The sequence below is a fragment of the Ranitomeya variabilis genome, chromosome 1 (genome assembly GCF_051348905.1).
Source record: "Ranitomeya variabilis isolate aRanVar5 chromosome 1, aRanVar5.hap1, whole genome shotgun sequence".
NCBI classification, from domain to species: Eukaryota; Metazoa; Chordata; class Amphibia; order Anura; family Dendrobatidae; genus Ranitomeya; species Ranitomeya variabilis.
The window spans coordinates 84,658,087-84,678,272 of NC_135232.1; the positions used below are offsets into that span (position 1 = coordinate 84,658,087).

Consider the following 20,186-nt stretch of genomic DNA (forward strand, 5'->3'; position numbering starts at 1 on the left):
GGGCCATATTGAAAGATATGGGCGTGCTCAGAATGGCTCAAGAAAAGCATCAGCAGGAGCTTCTCCAGAGAGAGGAGGAACATCGCTGCCGGGCAGAGGAGTTGCCAATCCCCATCTTGGCGAAGGCTAAAGCAGAAGACAAGACTGAGGAAGAGTTTGTGCTAAAAGCGGAACAAGACAGTCACCCGGTCGTGACAGGCGTCTTGGTGGAAAGGTCAGAGGCAAAAAGGGAGCCGTCTGTCTATGAATAAAGTGAGACCCCGCTCTTCAAGACCATGATTGATGTACCCGAAGAGGTGCAAGAAGCCTGTACCGGTGAAGGTGTGCATGAGGCCTTCAGAAAAGCAGTGGAAGCATGTAGTGTGCACTGGGCACCAGAGACTAAACGGTTGGTGATACTGTCGACTATGGAAGTCACAGTGAAGCGGGTGGCTATCCTGAGGGATATGCACCTACACTGCCTCCGTACAAAACAGAGGATCATTTTGAAGAATGATGAAGCCGTTCGACGTTTGGAGCGTGAAAGGAAAGCTCTTAGTCGGCTGGGCTTAGTGGAAGACACAGTCCAAGTACCCAAAGTTCTGGTGGCAAAATTAATTGGGAAACTTGGGAGAGTGATGCAGGAGATGGTGGATAAATCCGGTCTGAAGAGACTGAGGATACCGGCTGATGAAGAGGTCCAGGTCATGGGTGAAGATGGGATGGTTCCGTTCCTGGTTGTCGGATCCAGAGAGAGTCTTAGGAATATCTGCATGCTCCTGGAATATCGCATGGCATACCTAAGGGAGGTAGAACAGCTGAGACTTGAGTGACTGCAAGTTAATAAACAGCTGCCAGAGAGGCGAAGAGGTGCTCTAAAGCCTGGAAGTCCTCAAGCTGAAGTTAACAGAGGATATAGACGTAAAGAGAAGAGCTGCTCTCCGAAGAAAGACAATAGGAGAGATCAACAACCGAGAGAGAACCGAAGGTGGTCAGTTGGAAGAGCTACAAATAGTGACTCCTCAGTTAGCTCAGGGCTCAGTGACTTAAGCGGGAGATCCTGTAGCAGACGAGATGACAAGGGGTCATCGTTATCAAAGGATGTGACGGAAAGGGATGATAAATGCCGACGAAAGGGTTCAATAACAGGCCCTGACTTAGACAGACGGTGTGGCTGTCAGGGACGACTGAGAGGGGTCTCTAGACGGTTTAGGATAAGTGCCAAGCCCCACGGCTTTAGGCAGAGGGGGAGGTATGTAGCATGGCTAAAGGGTGTCTAATCGACAGGAGGTATGTATCACAGAGAAGGCTTGTCGCTGTGATGTGACCCGGAGTGTTTTCTGTAATGCTCATAAAGTAATAAGAAATTGTGTAGTATATTTGGGTCCGGGTTACGAGTAGCTATGAGAGATGGGAGGGTCTGGCTACCCATATACCTCACCCCTGGGTAAGGGGCATAACCATGCCTGTCTATGTTTGTGTCAGGACCTGTGGTGATGTCACAACCACATGTCTAATCATGTGATGGGTTCTGGGTGTGGTTTCAGGCTACTTAATGGAGGTGTGTTTGGCACATGGGAGTGAGTGTGGGAGTCTGTCATGGTGGACAGATTTCCATGTGTCCAGGGCGGACACTACAGACAGGAGTCTGTGTGTGTGGAGGTGCAAGCCTCCACAGTGTGTTAAGGCTTCAGGACTGAGCCTGAAGGAACAGACATTTGTTTCCCTATGCCTGAGCCAAAGGCTATTTGTAAGACTGTTTACCTTTGTTTTGCTGACTTAAATGGTTTATGGAGTGAATAAACCCACAAGAACGCTGAAGAGAATGTGCCTCCTGTTTCCTCCTATGGATCTGAGCGAGTGAACCCCTACTGTATGTATGTATGTATGTATGTATGTATGTATGTATGTATGTATGTATGTATGTATGTATGTATGTGTATATATATATATATATATATATATATATATATATATATATATATATATATATATATATATAAAAATAAGGGGAGCACAAAGAACAGAATATAACTCCAAGTAAGTCAAACGTCTGTGAAATCAAACTGTCCACTTAGGAAGCAGCACTGTTTGACAATCAATTTCACATGCTGTTGTGCAAATGGAAGAGACAACAGATGGAAATTATTGGCAATTATCAAGACACACTCAAAGGAGTAGTTCTGCAGCTGGGGACCATATCTCAGTACCAATGCTTTCTGGCTGATGTTTTAGTCACTTTTGAATGTTGGTTGTGCTTTAACACTTGTGGTAGCATGAGACAGACTCTACAACCACATAAGTGGCTCAGGTAGTGCAGCTCATCCAGGATGGCACATCAATGCAAGCTGTGGCAAGAAGGTTTGCTATGTCTGTCAGCGTAGTGTCCAGAGGCTGGAGGCACTACCTGGAGACAGGCCAGTACACCAGGAGACGTGGAGGGGGCGTAGGAGGGCAACATCCCAGCAGCAGGACCGCTACCTCCGCCTTTGTGCAAGGAGGAACAGGAGGAGCACTGCCAGAGCCCTGCAAAATGACCTCCAGCAGGCCACAAATGTGCATGTGTCTGCACAAATGGTTAGAAACCGACTCCATGAGGATGGTCTCAGTGCCCGACGTCCACAGATGGGGGTTGTGCTCACAGCCCAACACCAAGCAGGAGGCTTGGCATTTGCCACAGAACACCAGGATTTGCAAATTCGCCACTGGTGCCCTGTGGTCTTCACAGATGAAAGCACGTTCACACTGAGAACATGTGACAGACGTGACAGAGTCTGGAGATGCCGTGGAGAGTGATCTGCTGCCTGCAACATCCTTCAGCATGACCGGTTTGGCAGTGGGTCAGTAATGGTGTGGGGTAGCAATTCTTTGGAGGGCCGCACAGCCCTCCATGTGCTCGCCAGAGGTAGCCTGACTGCCATTAGGTACCGAGATGAGATCCTCAGAACCTTGTGAGATCATATGCTGGTGCAAGTGGCCCTGGGTTCCTCCTAATGCAGGACAATGCCAGACCTCATGTGGCTGGAGTGTGTCAGCAGTTCCTGCAAGATGAAGGCATTGAAGCTATGGATTGGTTCGCCCGTTCCCCAGACCTCAATCCGACTGAACCCATCTGGGACATCATGTCTCGCTCCATCCACCAACGTCACATTGCACCACAGACTGTCCAGGAGTTGGCGGATGCTTTAGTCCAGGTCTGGGAGGAGATCCCTCAGGAGACCATCTGCCGCCATATCAGGAGCATGCCCAGGCGTTGTAGGGAGGTCATACAGGCATGTGGAGGCCACACACACTACAGAGCATCATTTCCTTGTCTTGAGGCATTTCCACTGAAGTTGGATCAGCCTGTAACTTCATTTTCCACTTTGATTTTGAGCATCATTCCAACTCCAGACCTCTGTGGGATATTAGTTGTGATTTACGTTGATAATTTTTAGGTGTTATTGTTCTCAACACATTCCCCTATGTAATGAATAAAGATTTACAACTGGAATATTTCATTCTGTGATATCTAGGAGGTGGGATTTTAGTGTTCCCTTTATTTTTATTTTTAGCATTGTCTATATATAAAAAAAACTAAGCTGCTTCCAGTGAAAACCAGCAGAACTATGTATGCAGCTCTGGTGTATAATATAGACTAAAGCACAATCAGTACAAGGTAAGCAATGGATTTACTGAAGATGAGCAAATCTTTTGAAATTTGCATTTGCCAGCTTTGTCGACTTTTCCCCAAAAATTTAATTTGCAGAGAACAGATGTGTTGCCAATCATAAATACTGCTAAGCCTCCAATTTCCCTGAAAAGATGAGTATAGAACTCGGAGGTCTCCTAGGACTGTAATGAACCTCTTTCAAGCACTTGAATACTAACACAGCCTGTGAAATGTGAAAGTGACTGCAACAGATGACGGTATGTAAACGGATGGTAACCAGCCTGTTTAATAACACATTTAATGGACAAACTTTTTATGGATTTTAAAATTATCCAAAATATTAACTTTTTGCAGACTGCCATTGTGGTGTACATGGAAGAAGAAGCCATGGTTGTTTGACAAGCAGTGGTCCAAAATGAAATCCTTTTATTGGGGGGAGTAGCAGCAGGTTTGTTGTTTGGAAAATTAACAAACAGACTTTTTAACAAGCCTTCCAAAAAATATCAATTTTTTGGGTAGCAGTTTCCAGTTTATTTACATTGTGCAGGACAGGGTTCCCAGTAGAAGTATAGCTGAAGAACACAATGGACAGGCAGAAGATGTGTGGCTATTAGTGATGAGCAAGTACACTCGTTGCTCGGGTGGTCTCCGAGTGTTTGGAGATTTAGTTTTCATCGTGGCAGCTGAATGATTTACAGCTACTAGACAGGCTGAGTACATGAGGGGGTTGCCTGGTTGCTAGGGAATCCCCACATGTAATCAAGCTGGCTAATAGCTGTAAATCATTCAACTGTGGCGATGAAAACTAAATCTCCGAACACTAACAAATAATCGGAGACCACCCGAGCGTGCTCAGGAATAACCGAGCAACGAGTACACTCGCTTATCACTAGTGGCTATCAGCAGTGACAATAACCGGACAGACTACAACAGGATGGGACAAGAAACGGCTTATCAGTTGTACTGAGATCCCTGATAGCAGCAGTACAGTATTGATATAAATGGCATGATGGAGAGGCAGAAGATCCCCGGCTATGTGGGGTCTCAGCACTGGTGGCAGCAGAACAGTATAAACTAGACTAAAACATAATGGCCAGACAGGCAGATGCTACAGATGATCCAATCATTGGCATCAGCCATAGGTGAATCAAAATTGGCAATTGTCAATGCCCAATTAATCTTAACAAATGTAACGCTGTCAACATTGGCTGAGTACTATCTGCTCTGTTTGGTTGTGACAAACCCACCTGCCGTGCTGAACACCCACTTGGTACAGCATGGAGGACTTGACAGTATGGCCATTGCACAGGTTAAGGATATCTGCTAAATCAAGGATTAGTTCAGGAATTAACTGAACCTGGCTGATCAGGACTTGCATCTGTTTGCTAATGACCATCAGGTATATGCTACACAAACCCTGATCAATCACTGCTGATGGCACCTCTCCCATCTTTTCCTTGCTCTATCAACTGTTTGACAACTGGCTCTCTCCTTATGCTATGACGTGCTCTCACTATCCACAATACTGTAAAATGGCTGCTGCATTCCCTGCCTCTGTTTTTATATAGATTATGATAGTCCATTCTGATTAGCTGTGTTATAACATCATGGGATCGTTTCAAGGCATTATGGGGAAGCCCATCTGGCCGCGCCTGAGGACATACGAGTCCTCTGTGACATCTAATCTTCTGCATTGTGTAAATTGGAGGTAAGCATTTATGCATTTTTGCCATTTTAATCGAATCACAAATTGTTCAAATTTGCAGAATGTTCCAAAAATTCAAATCAAATTAAACTTGCAATGAAAGAATTTGCTCATCTCCCGTATTTACAACATTAACAAGTTTTTATGTATAGTAGATCATATATAATCTGTACAATGATCCTCAAGAATGGACATTCCCTGAAATGCACTCATTCTCAATGTTTCTCATGGAAACTGTTCAGAGCCATTAATACAACCAGATAGTGCCCACCTTAAGTTTAAAAGGAACTTTGCGGAAACCTGGGAAGACAAACATGGTCCATAGAGCATACACTGAGGCCGTCACGCCGGTGATAACCCATGGTGCACGCGAGTTAGACTCTTCACTAAAAAGGAATTTTGACGATTTATTGAATAAAATAATGTCGACGTTATCTTCCATTGTTCACACAACAGCTCTGCAAACAGAAAACGAGGAAAGGAACATAAATCTGTTAGTAACAAACATCAAACTAATTGCCCTATACACAGATACTTAGGCATATAAATAACATCATACGCCATCCTTTTGCTCATGGAGACTCTCAGGAAGCCCATCAGATGATTCATTTACTACAAAAAGCGACAAGAGGGAATTGCTTTCCAATCAAGTAATTAGGGGGTTGGTCAAAGAGAAATATTGCATCTTTAGGGGATATTGACAAGCTTAACATCTCTATAGGGTAGTATGGCTGAAACGTTACAGCAAAAACTTAAAAGGATTTTGCCAAAAATCACAATTTATCCTCTCTCCATAGTAAAGATCACTGATCCTTGGTCGCCAGCGATCTCAACACTTACTCTGCTACTCAAGAACAGGTCCCTGTCTTTCGTGGAGCTGAGGTATATTCCTCTTGAGGAAGTGCACAGTGTCAGTACCTGGGGAGCCCAGGAAAGTGGCGTTACCCACACTGCCCAAGTCTCAAATTGTGGCATCAGCTAGACATATACACTACATGTATGGAGTGGACTCAGGAGCTGAAGTTGTGTTATCCCTTCTAATAGAGCTCCATCATGGCTGTTCACCATGTACATACAACCCCTGGCAAAATTATGGAATCACTGCCTTGGAGGATGTTCATTCAGTTGTTTCATTTCGTAGAAAAAAAGCAGATCACAGACATGGCACAAAACTAAAGTCATTTCAAATGGCAACTTTCTGGCTTTAAGAAACACTAAAAGAAATCAAGAACAAAAAATGTGGTAGTCAGTAATTGTTACTTTTTTTAACCAAGCATAGGGAAAAAATTATGTAATCACTCAATTCTGAGGAAAAAATTATGGTATCACCCTGTAAATTTTCATACCCAAAAATAACACCTGCATCAAATTAGATCTGCTCGTTAGTCTGCATCTAAAAATATCGGATTACGTACCGGTAATGCTCTTTTATAGAGCCCACGACAGCACCCACTGAGAGAGGGGATCCGCCCCTAGGAACAGGAAACCTACAGAGAGATAAAAGGGGCGGCCCCCCCTCGCTCCTCAGTTGTTTTACAGAGAAAAAGGAGGAACCGCCGCCAGGTTTTTTAGTCTTATCAGGTTTAGGCATATATACATATTTACAACCTCATACCATATTATTCTATTATATACATCTCCCTATTAAGACACCACGTGCAACTAAATAAAGAAAAGGGAGGGAATCGAATGGGTGCTGTCGTGGGCTCTATAAAAGAGCATTACCGGTACGTAATCCGATATTTTCTATTCGCCACGACAGCACCCACTGAGAGATTTTCAGAGACTATATACTGGGTGGGTTAACTGAATCAAGAACCGAAACCCCAAAGGTCAGGTCAGAAGCAGCAGACAGATCTAATCTATAATGTCTATAGAAGGTGTTTGGTGAAGACCAAGTTGCAGCCTTACATATAAGATCTATCGGCACGTTCGCCCTTTCTGCCCAGGAGGTCGACACGGCTCTTGTGGAGTGTGCTCCCACATGCATTGGAGGATCTCTTCCTCCAGCTTTATACGCCAGGATAATGGCATCTCTAATCCAGCGTGATAGCGTGTTCTTTGTAACTCTGGAACCCTTGGTTTTTTCCTGGAAAGAGACAAAGAGAGCCCTACTCTTCCTCCAGTCCCTAGTCCTCTCTAAGTAGGCTAGAATAGTTCTCTTAACATCTAGGGTATGAAGCCTGGCTTCTTCTGGAGTCGAGTGGTCTTCATAGAAGGTAGGTAACAGGATCTCCTGGGATCTGTGAAAACTAGTGGCTACCTTAGGGAGATAACAAGGGTCCGTCTTTAAAATTATTCTATCAGATGTCACGGATAGATAAGGAGGGTCAATAGACAAGGCATGGAGATCACTCACTCTTCTAGCGGATACTAACGCTACTCAGGGTACTGTCACACAGTACCATTTTGATCGCTACGACGGCACGATCCGTGACGTCGCAGCGATCGTATGATTATCGCTCCAGCGTCGTAGACTGCGGTCACACGTTGCAATCACGGCGCTGGAGCGATGCCGAAGTCCCCGGTAACCAGGGTAAACATCGGGTAACTAAGCGCAGGGCCGCGCTTAGTAACCCGATGTTTACCGTGGTTACCAGCGTAAACGTAAAAAAAACAAACAGTACATACTTACATTCCGGTGTCTGTCCCCCGGCGTTCTGCTTCTCTCCACTGTGTAAGCGCCATAGCCGGCAAGCACAGCGGTGACGTCAGACGTCACCGCTGTGCTCGCTTTCCGGCTGGCAGACGCTCACACAGTGGAGAGAAGCTGAGACGCCGGGGACAGACACCGGAATGTAAGTATGTACTGTTTGTTTTTTTACGTTTACGCTGGTAACCAGGGTAAACATCGGGTTACTAAGCGCGGCCCTGCGCTTAGTTACCCGATGTTTACCCTGGTTACAAGCGAACACATCGCTGGATCGCTGTCACACACAACGATCCAGCGATGTCAGCGGGTGATCAAGCGACGAAAGAAAGTTCCACACGATCTGCTACGACGTACGATTCTCAGCAGGATCCCTGATCGCTGCTGCGTGTCAGACACTGCGATATCGTAACGATATCGCTAGAACGTCACGAATCGTACCGTCGTAGCGATCAAAATGGTACTGTGTGACAGTACCCTAACAGTATTGTTTTTAGCGAGATGTTCTTTAATGAGGCCTCATGTAGCGGCTCAAACGGGCTTTGTGTCAAGGCATCTAGGACCAGAGATAGATCCCACTGAGGCACCTGTGGCATATGAATAGGTTTTGATCGTTCACATGCTGATATAAAACGAGAAACCCATCTATCTCCCGCCACATCATAACTAAAGAGGGCTCCTAGAGCTGAAACCTGGACTCTTAGAGTATTTACCGACAGTCCTAATTCAAGTCCTTTTTGCAAGAACTCCAATATTGCAAATATAGGAACTTCAGCGGAAAGTTGTGCAGTATGAAATTTAAGGAATTTTTTCCAAACTCTGACATAGATTTGGGTAGTGGAAGGCTTTCTACTCTTCATAAGAGTATCTATAAGCCCACTGGAAAAACCCCTTAGAGTTAGTAAGTGCCTTTCAAATTCCATACCGTCAGATTCATGCCTTTTACCCGAGGATGGAGAAACGGTCCCTGAGACAACAGGTCCTTGGTCTGAGGCAGGATCCAAGGGTCTGTAGTCGACATTGCCCTGAGCCAGGAGAACCATGGCCTTTTGGGCCAGAATGGGGCCACCAACAGAACTCTTGCCCCCTCCTCCCTTATTTTTCTTATTACTATAGGTAATAGATTCCATGGAGGGAATGCGTAGGCCAGGTCGAATGTCCATGGCACCTGAAGGGCATCGAATATGTCGGGGTTGTCCAGTCTGCAAAGGGAAGCAAATGTTTTGACCTGACGGTTGGACCTTGTTGCGAATAGGTCTATTTGTGGCATGCCCCATCGGTCTGTTATCTGCCGGAAAATCTCTCTGCTGAGCATCCATTCCCCTTGATGAAGGGTATGGCGACTGAGGAAATCGGCACGGATGTTGTCTATACCTCTGATGTGCACCGCTGACAAGGACAACAGATGACTTTCGGCTAACGTCATGATGTCCGAAGAGACTCTCATAAGATTTTCTGATCGTGTACCTCCTTGACGATTTAAATAGGCTACTGCCGAGGTGTTGTCTGAGAGGACCCTTGTGTGAGAGCCTCGTAGCTGGGGAAGAAAGTGGAGTAGGGAATAATATATGGCTCTTAATTCTTTTACATTAGAAGAATTAGCTAATTCTGACCTGGACCAAAGGCCCTGAACCACCTGATCACCAAAATGTGCTCCCCAGCCCTCCGGACTAGCATCCGTGGTTACTACGGTAGAAGGGGTGATGACCCATGGTACCCCCTCTGATAGATTTCCCCAATCTAACCACCATGTAAGGGAGTGTACTACCTCTGCCGTTAAGAAAATTGTTCGATCTAAATGTACCCTATCTTTTGTGTCCTCCTGCAATACCAATTTTTGCAGCTGCCTGGTATGGAATTGAGCCCATTTAACCGCAGGGATACATGATGATAGTGAACCTAACAATGACATGGCATTTCTCAGTGACATATTACGCTTTTTGATAGCTAAATCTACTTTACTAATTATCGAATACTTTTTATCATCAGGCAACCAACATTTTTGGTCTACTGAATCCAGGAGGAGACCTAAAAATTTCTGACAAGTGACGGGTTGGAGTCTGGATTTTTCCCAGTTAATAATCCAACCCAGCCTTTGTAAAGAGGATACCACCTCCTCCAACCTTTGCTCACACTGTAAGAAATTTTTCCCCACAATTAGTAGGTCGTCCAGATATGGGATGACCAATGTGTCTTTTAATCGTAGGAAGGACATTACTTCCAAAAGCAACTTAGTAAAGGCTCTAGGAGCCATAGACAGACCAAAGGGCATTGCTCTATATTGAAAATGACGAACTTGACCGTCTATAACTACTGCTACCCGAAGAAACTGCTGGTGCGACTGGTGTATGGGAAGATGATAATAAGCATCTTTGAGATCAAGTACTACCATGTAACAGTTAGGGAACAAATTTTTAATGGCTGATCGAATGGATTCCATCTTAAATGTTGTGGGTTTTATGAACATATTTAGATTTCTCAAATTAAAAATAGTTCTATAGGATCCGTCAGGTTTTGTAATCAGAAACAAGGGGGAGTAGAACCCCTGCCCGGTTTGAGATGACGGAACCTCTATTAAGACCCGTTTTGCAAGAAGGGACTTGACTTCTACTTCCAATGCTTCTTGTTGTAGTTTGGACTTTAGGGAGGTGAGCCGAAAGGAATCCGGAGGTTTTCGGATGAAGTCTAGAGTGAGGCCTGAGGATATTAATTTTATGGCCCATGGGTTGATAGTTATTTCTCTCCACTGATTGATAAATCCCAGTAGTCTACCGCCCACTGGTGGAATAGGGTTCTCGGGATTTTTCGGCTGGTTTGAAGGGACGTTTGTTAAACAAATTGCCCTTCTGCCTGAAGTCTTTGTTCCTCCATTGCTCTTTAAAGCTTCCCTTTCTGCCAAATGCTGGCCTCCTAAATGCCCTTCTGTAAGCAGGAACAAAGGGATTAGGAAAACCTTTTTTACGCTCACCCGCCTTAGTGAGTATCTCATCCAGAATAGTTCCAAAGAGGTACTCACCCTGACAGGGTATGGCACACAACTTGGATCTGGACTGGGCATCCCCCTTCCAGTTCTTTAACCATAAGGCTCGGCGGGCAGTATTTGCGAGGCTGGCTGTCCTGGCCGCCAGGCGGAGAGAATCCACGGAGGCATCGGATATAAATGCCGCAGCGCTCTTAATTAAGGGGATGGATGCCCTCAATTTCTCTCTAGATATACCACTCTTGATATTCTGGTCCAGCTGGTCTAACCAAACCAGCATAGATCTACTGGTACATGTGGTGGAGATTGCCGGCCTAAATGCAGTGACACAGGCCTCCCACGATTTTTTCAAAAGTGCATCCGATTTCCTATCCATGGGATCAGATAAGGAGCCTGAATCTTCCACTGGTAGGGAAGAACGGCGGGAAGTGGATGCGACAGCCACATCGACCTTTGGAACTTTAGTCCAGGTGTTCAAATCTTCATCCTCAAAGGGGTAACGTCTCTTACAGGATACTGGTGTAAACCCTTTCTGCCCCTTGCTCCACTCTTTTTTAATGAGATCTTTTATAGTCTGGTTTACTGGGAATACGTGGCCCTTTCGCTGAGATAGACCTGCGAACATAACCTCCTGGGCCGTTTGGGGTTCTTTAATCTCCGACACCCCCATCGTTTTCCTCACTGATTTGACTAGACTATTTACTCCCTCAGTCGGGAAACAGACATATTCCTCCTCATCTGAGGAACCAGACAAGTGGGAGACGTCTGAATCAATTTCCCCACTCTCCGCCGACGTGTCAGCATTAGGTGAGGATTTTCTCCTACTTCTCTTCTCAACACTGCCTGAGGGACCACCACTCAAAGATTGGAGTTCCTCCCGAATCATGAGCCGTATTTCGTCCATTTTAACGGACTCCTCCTGCCGCAGGGTATTATTTATGCATGCCTGACATAACGTTTTTGAATAAGAGTCAGGCAGGGGCTCAGTACATATAGCACACTGCTTGTGCTTGGTCTTCTCCTTGCTTTTTGCCTAAAGAGACATGAGCAGAGGAGACCAATATAAGCTCTGAAGGAGCTGAATACCCAAACATTCTGAAGCATACTTTACCGATTGTTGGGTGGATCGTCCGGTCTGGGATGTGGAACGGGATGATCTCCTTCCTGATTTTTCAGTGGAATCACTCTTCCTGGAGTGTCCACTATTCTTTTTTGCAGCATTACCACTTTGCATTTGTGGCTCTTCTACAGGGTGCTCACTGACTTCCTCGTGGGACGACATAATGCGCACTGTTTTCCCCTTCCTATCGGTCCTTTATAGTGTGGACTATCAATCTCAGCTCCCCGCAGCTGCATCTCTTTTTTTTTTTTTTTTTTTAATTACCTGTATTAGGAAAACCTGCGAACACCGTCCAGGAGGCATCCAATATGGCCGCTACCCCGGAAATGCAATGCCGACCTCAGGGGGGTCGGCCATACTACATCCGGGATTCTGGACGCACTGCGCATGCGCCGGCGTCTGCCGCATTCACCCGGCACTGCGACCCCACGCATCGTACCTGAGAGACCGGGGGGAGCCACCGCTGTCCAGCGTCCACATAACTCCAGACCGGGATCAACCAGGTATACTATGGTTGTCTTTCAACAACGATGTCCCAGCAGGGAGACCGTTGGAATCCTTCAGGCCCCATCATTCGGCCGGTGCAGACGAGGAGGGAACCATTAGGAATCCCCGACTCTGCCTCTACTCACCCTGGAGCCCCTGCCGCTCAGCAGAGACGTACAGGCGGCATCCAGGCAAGCTTCTTTTTTTTTTTTTTTTCCCGACACCGCTGTTAGTGTCTACAGAGATCTTCTCTGTGGGCTTCCTCTAGGAACAGGAAACCAACTGAGGAGCGAGGGGGGGCCGCCCCTTTTATCTCTCTGTAGGTTTCCTGTTCCTAGGGGCGGATCCCCTCTCTCAGTGGGTGCTGTCGTGGCGAATAGAAAAGGAGTGATCACACCTTAGAGAGCTGTTGCACCAAGTGCACTGACATGAATCATGGCTCCAACACAAGAGATTTCAATTGAAACAAAGGAGAGGATTATCAAACTCTTAAAAGAGGGTAAATCATCACACAATGTTGCAAAAGATGTTGGTTGTTCAGTCAGCGGTGTCTAAAATCTGGACCAAATACAAACAACATGGGAAGGTTGTTAAAGGCAAACATACTGGTAGACCAAGGAAGACATCAAAGCGGCAAGACGGGAAACTTCAAGCAATATGTCTCCAAAACAGGAAATGCACAACAAAACAAATGAGGAACGAATGGGAGGAAACTGGAGTCAACGTCTGTGACCGAACTGTAAGAAACTGCCCAAAGGAAATGGGATTTACATACAGAAAAGCTAAACGAAAGCCATCAAATAACACCTAAACACAAAAAGACAAGGTTACAGAGGGCTAAGGAAAAGCAATCGTGGACTGTGGATGACTGGATGAAAGTCATATTCAGTGATGAATCACGAATCTGCATTGGGCAAGGTGATGATGCTGGAAATTTTGTTTGGTGCCGTTCCAATGAGATTTATAAAGATGACTGTCTGAAGAGAACATGCAAATTTCCACAGTCACTGATGATGTGGGGCTGCATGTCAGGTAAAGGCACTGGGGAGATGGCTGTCATTACATCTTCAATAAATGCACAAGTTTATGTTGATATTTTGGACACTTTTCTTATCCCATCAATTGAAAGGATGTTTGGGGATGATGAAATCATTTTTCAAGATGATAATGCATCCTGCATAGAGCAAAAACTGCAAATATTTCTTGAAAAAAGACACATAAGGTCAATGTCATGGCCTGCAAATAGTCCGGATCTCAATCCAATTGAAAATCTTTGGTGGAAGTTGAAGAAAATGGTCCATGACAAGGCTCCAACCTGCAAAGCTGATCTGGCAACAGCAATCAGAGAAAGTTGGAGTCAGATTGATGAAGAGTACTGTTTGACACTCATTAAGTTCATGCCTCAGAGACTGCAAGCTGTTACAAAAGCCAGAGGTGGTGCAACAAAATACTAGTGATGTGCTGGAGTGTTTTTTTTTTTTTGTTTGTTTTTCATGATTCCATAATTTTTTCCTCGGAATTGAGTGATTCCATAATTTTTTCCCTATGCTTGGTTAAAAAAGTAACCATTACTGACAACTAGGGTTGAGCGACTTTTACTCTTTTAGGGTCGAGTCGGGTTTCGCGAAACCCGACTATCTGAAAAGTCGAGTCGAATGAAATCGGCCGATTACCGCGAAAAGTCGGGGATCGACCGGAACACAAAACCCAATGCAAGTCAATGGGAAATATCTCTCTCCTCTCTCTCTCTGCACAGAAAAGCTGGTGTTACACATTGCAAATCGCTACAGCACAAAAGCGATAAGATGGCGATAGGCGTGCACGCTGCTAAGACCTATGTCATCACTCTGCCCACGCTCCTTCATTGGCTGAAAAAATGGCGCTAAACGCATCATACGAAACGCGACTTTGGCGCGAAGATCGCGTACTGCATGGCCGATCCCACACTGGGATCGGGTCGGGTTTCATGAAACCCGACTTTGCCAAAAGTCGGCGACTTTTGAATTTGTCCGATCCGTTTCGCTCAACCCTACTGACTACATTTTTTGTTCTTGATTTCTTTCAGGATATGTTTCCACGTTCAGGAAACGCTGCGTGTTTGACGCTTCGTAGAGCCGCAGCGTCAAACATGCAGCGTCCAGATGTTACAGCATAGCGGAGGGGATTTCATGAAATCCCGTCTCCACTATGCATTAAAAGACGCATGCGGCAGACACGCGGAAACGAACATGCGGCGCGTCTTTTCAGACAGCAGCATGTCCTTACAATGCTGAAACAACGCAAGAACAACGCAGGTGACCTGCCAGTGACCTCAGGTGCAGATTTGGTCAGGATTTTACCTGCATAAAATCCTGATGCAATCCTGAACGTGGACACATACCCTTAGTGTTTCTTAAAGCCAGAAAGTTGCCATTTGAAATGACTTTAGTTTTGTGCCATGTCTGTGATCTGCTTTTTTGTTCAAAATTAAACAACTGAATGAACATCCTCCAAGGCCGGTGATTCCATAATTTTTGCCAGGGGTTGTAGATGCCACTGTCAATCTCTGGCAGCAGCAGTTAAATTACATCACAGCCAGTGTGAATGCACGTTGGCTCTCGCTGGCACCTTGCGACGCGAGCATGAGGCGGTGATGGGTTACTATTAGTGATGATTGTGCTTGGGATAAGCTGTTATCTGAACATGCTCATGTCCTAATTGAGTATTTTCAGTGAGCTCGAAAAGAATGCTCGAGTCGCCATGCCTGCATGTCTCGCAGCTGTTCGACAGCCGCAACACATGCAGGGATTGCAGGTTTGTTAGCTGCGGCGACTAGAGCATTCTTTTTCCAAGCACGCTGAAAATACTTCATTAGTACATGAGCATGCTCGCTTATTACTAGTTACTATGGCAGCCTTTGGCTTGCCAAAGGACTTGGTGCTGCCATCTTGGTTCTCCTCTAAGGCTATGCGCACACAATGCGTTTTTGATGCGTTTTTTACTCGCGTAAATGGTCCAAAAACGCAATGTAAAACTAAAGCAAGGTAATTCAATGACAATCCTGTAGTGTTGTGCGCATGATCCATAAATTTGCAGCATTTTATTTTCTGCAGCATGCCAATTCTTTTTGCGTTTCTGCTGCGTTTTTGACTCACTGACTTCAATTGAGTCCATCAAATCTGCAGCAAAAATGTAATTGTAAAAAAGTTTGCGTATTTGCTGCAGATTTGCAGCCAAAAACGCTGCAAAATGTCAAAGGGAAATGATGCCAGAAGGAGGAACAGTGTGTGGGAGGAGAATGTATGCGTGCGTGTGTGTGTGTGCGTACACCCAGGCGTCGTCTGATGGGACTGCTACTCCCATACGGCCTACGTCTTAGTCACATATAACAGACAGCATGAGCCGATGATGGGAGAATAGTCTCATCATCCGGAGCCTGTATTCAATTGTAAAAAAAACAAACAAAAAAACATTTACATAATTACATAGATATTCACATACTCACCGCACGCCTAATCCCCGATGCCAGTGTCTCCTGCAAACAATCATAAACAAACATATACTCACCTTTCCGCCATAGTCCTTTTAAAGGGAACCTGTCACCCCCAAAATCGAAGGTGAGCTAAGTCCACCGGCATCAGGGGCTTATCTACAGCATTCTGTAATGCTGTAGATAAGCCCCCGATGTAACCTGAAAGATGAGAAAAAGAGGTTAGATTATATTCACCCATGGTCCGATGGGCGTCGTGGTTCTGGTCCGATGGGCGTCGTGGTCCGGTCCGGGGCCTCCCATCTTCTTACAATGACGTCCTCTTCTTGTCTTCACGCTGCGGCTCTGGCGCAGGCGTACTTTGTTTGCCTTGTTGAGGGCAGAGCAAAGTACTGCAGTGCGCAGGCGCCTGGCCTCTCTGACCTTTCCAAAGTACGCCTGCGCCGGAGCCGCAGCGTGAAGACAAGAAGAGGATGTCATCGTAAGAAGATGGGAGGCCCTGGACTGGACCGCAACGCCCATCGGACCAGAACCGCAGCGGGACCGCCCCTGGGTGAGTATAATATAACCTTTTTCTCATCTTTCAGGATACATTGGGGGCTTATCTACAGCATTACAGAATGGTGTAGATAAGCCCCTGATGCCGGTGGGCTTAGCTCACCTTCGATTTTGGGGGTGACAGGTTCCTTTAAAGGCCGGGATCACACATACGTGAGATACGGCCGAGTCTCGCAGATGAAAACCCAGCTCTGTGCAGCTGCACAGCAATACATGGAGCAGCACGCTCCGCTCCGGAGTGCCAGCGCCAGAGCTGGGTTTTCACCTGCGAGACTCGGCCGTATCTCGCGTATGTGTGATCCCGGCCTTATACCGAGCGTCCCATGTCGATCTAACCCGGCCGCGTCCATACACTGACAGGAGGTGATCGCTCCCGCACCCGCAGTGTATCACTGAGCCGCCGTGAGAGTTCACCAGAGTTCATCAGCTGATCAGCTCCGGTGCTCTCACTTACAGCACCGCTGTGTGGGGAAGTTCTTGCACAGTAGTGCCGTGAAAGCACCGAAGCTGATGATCTCCGGTGAACTCTCACGGCAGCTCAGTGATACACTGCAGGAGCGATCACCTCCTATCAGTGTATGGGCGCGGCCGGGTCAGATCGACGTGGGACACTCGGCATTAAGTGGAGTACGGCGGACAGGATAGTATTATATGTTGGTTTATTATTTTTTGATTGTTTGCAGAACACGAGGGCGTCGGGGATTAGGCGCTCAGTAAGTATGGTAAATTTAGATTCAATAAAGGAGTCTGTGTGATTATTTCAAATAAAAGACTGTACTCTGGGTGTCTGTGTTTTATACAATATCACTATGAGGTTAGTAATGGATGAGTGTCTTACAGACGCCTCTCCATTACCAGGGGAATAGCACAGATCACGCTCTTTTTCGGCTGTTGCGCATGCGAGAACCACTACGCCAACGCCGGGAAGATAAGCAAGAGGTGGGGGAGAAACAGCCATGTCACCACGCCCTTTTGACCAGACCAGCGTGATTGACAGGCGAAAACGGCGACTTTTGTAAGGTATTTTGGCAGCATAGGTGGGGAATCAGGGTCCACAAAATACACTATTGTAAAGCAGAGCTCAGGCCCTATTTAATGGTATTTTTATCTCATACTGAAAAAACGGGGTGACAGGTTCCCTTTAAATCATGATTTTTTTTTTTTAGTTCGGAGGGGTACTAAACTTTATCTGCATGCACAAGAGAGAACAAAAAAGCAGCAACAATTGCAGAAAAAACTGCTTTTTGTAAGCAGCTTCTTTACTGCCAAGACAGCAGGTTTTGCCTGAGGACAAACGCAGCAAAAAACGCACCGTGTGCACATAGCCTGAAGAGCCTGCGGTACACACAGGCGTACATATGCCTAAGAAGTCGCACATACACAATTTTCACGCTGTTCGCTAGGAGGTCGTTTTGCAGGTTGTGAACGATCCCGCGTCAACCGATAATTTCATTTTTGTCACTTTCTGTAATATCTGCAAATAACACTAATAAATGATTTTATTTCCAGAGTGATCACAATGCATTCTCCTGCAAGAACCACCTGGGTACTGACGATGCAGAAGTCTGCACACCCCCAGGGGGCTCCATGTGGGGGGCACCACCTGTGTGCCAGCACTTACCTTCACACCCCTCCGACTCCTGCACTATGGGACTTGTGCCTCAACCCTTGTTGTCGCAGTACATAACCTCCACCACCAGGGGGCGCGGTAGGAAAGGTCAGTGCTGGCTCAGCACATGACGGCACTGCTAATGTGCCACCCGACCCATACTGCCGGCTCCTGCTGGGAACAACACGGACATGTTTCCTTCTCTCCACCTCACTAGACTCAAAGGGTACAAATGTTTGACATGCACAAAAAAACATTAAAGCGCTCTTTCCCACAGTTAAAATGGCGACTGTCTGATTTCCTGTGTTGGCAGCACGTGACGTTGAAGGAGCAGACGCATGGAATTATGGGAGCTGGGGGCAAGGGTTGTGTGAGGGCATGATGGGAGTTGTAGTTTTACAACTGCTGGAGACTGGGAGAGCCTCTGCTGTGGGGTCATGAGTTCTGCGACATCTCATGTCTGGGCTGATGTGTGACAAGTAATAATCCTATAACTGAGGGTGTGTCGTTAACCCTTTCCTGACTCAAGCAATTTTCATTTTTTGCATTTTAGTATTTTCCTTTTTGTTCTTCCAAGAATTTAGTTTTTTTATTCTCCCTTATAGTTTATTTATACCTTATGTTTTATTTTGAATGGGGCCAAAAGGGGGTGATTTGAACATTTATATTTTTAATTTTTTTTTTTTAAATATTTTTAAAAACTTTTTTTTGCACTTCTTACTGGCTTCAATAGTCTCCTTAGGAGGGTTGAAGCTGCCATCTTCTGATCTTCAGCCCAGCTATGTCCTGTGACAATATTGGTCATCTGCTACATGGCCAGCACTCAGCAAATCAGCAATGACAACCTGTTAGGGGCACGTGTCAGCTGATGAAATCATGTGCCGGAAAAGATGCAGGCTCTGCGCTGGACGTATTCATACATCATATGTCATGAAGGGGTTAAATCCTCGCCTTGTGTCAGCTGACCTCAGTGCGAATAAGGACAGTGCAGAGACCTGCGCATGAGAAGCTATATAGATGAAATTCAGCTCAGAAAGGGGAGAACAACACCCCTGTTTGTACAACGTACAAAAAACTACAGCAAAACCAAAGCCGGAGCATGAGCTGGTATATGTGCAATGTGTAGAAGCACATTCACGTTTTTGATCAGAATATAGTGTTAACTAAGTCCCCTATATACCCTATGTTATTTACATGTACTGTTACTATTTACTTAACAGATTATTTGCTCATGTGATGCGGCTGAACTGCAATTAGCGCAACCTCCACCAGGGGGTGCTGGTGAGGGAAGAGAGGTTGCGTAGCAACACTGAGCAGCCGCACAAGTAACGAAAGAGTGGTCAGCCGAGTCAGAAACTGTCAGGAGCAGAGGTACCAGAGGTCACAGCATGCACAAAGTCAGAGACGAGCCAGAAGTCAGAGCCAAACGGGAGCGTGGTATCCAGAACGTGAGACGTAAGACGAAGTCGAGGTACAAGCCAGAAGTCAAAGCCGGTTGGGAAACGAGGTAACAGAGACGGAAAGCAAGAGGTGGGGTCAGAGATCATACACTGTAAGGAAAATCACCAGACGAACACTACATCAGGGATAGGGAATGGGTCTCATACAAATACGGGAAGTCAGAGGCAGGAGGATCACCAGGGTATACGGGTCAGCTGCTCTAGCATGGAAGTATAAACTATCACTGACTGGCCAGCAGACTGCAGAGGACCGAAAGCCCAGCCAGCTCCAAAAACGAGGCAGAGGGTGTTAACCCCCGCATGACTAGTCCAGAAAGGGAATTGCAGAAAACAAACTCCGGACTGGATCATGACAGCTCATTTTGGTTTTTTGTTTGTTCTTTTTTTTCATGAAACAGCCACAGTGTGAACTTGCTCTTTCACATTCCATGTATACCAGCCTATGTTCCGGCTCATTTCTTTGGTTTTGCTATTTTTATTTTTCCATCCGTAGAGCTGTATGAGGAATTAGGGAGCGA

The 20,186-nt window shown here is 46.0% G+C and overlaps 1 protein-coding gene across 3 annotated transcripts in view; it reads right to left on the minus strand.

Moving 5' to 3' along the window:
* Window positions 1-18,498, minus strand: part of LOC143805932 (ATP synthase subunit C lysine N-methyltransferase-like) — a 76,062-nt gene extending 57,564 nt beyond the window's left edge. For all 3 annotated transcript variants that reach the window (XM_077285694.1, XM_077285711.1, XM_077285703.1), the window contains exons 1-2: window positions 18,221-18,498; window positions 5,608-5,794 (exon numbers count right to left, since the gene is read on the minus strand). In XM_077285694.1, coding sequence (XP_077141809.1) covers window positions 5,608-5,778 — 171 coding nt within the window. In that variant the 5' untranslated portion in view covers window positions 5,779-5,794; window positions 18,221-18,498. The remainder of the gene's footprint in view (window positions 1-5,607; window positions 5,795-18,220) is intronic.
* Between the last annotated feature and the right edge of the window lie 1,688 nt (window positions 18,499-20,186).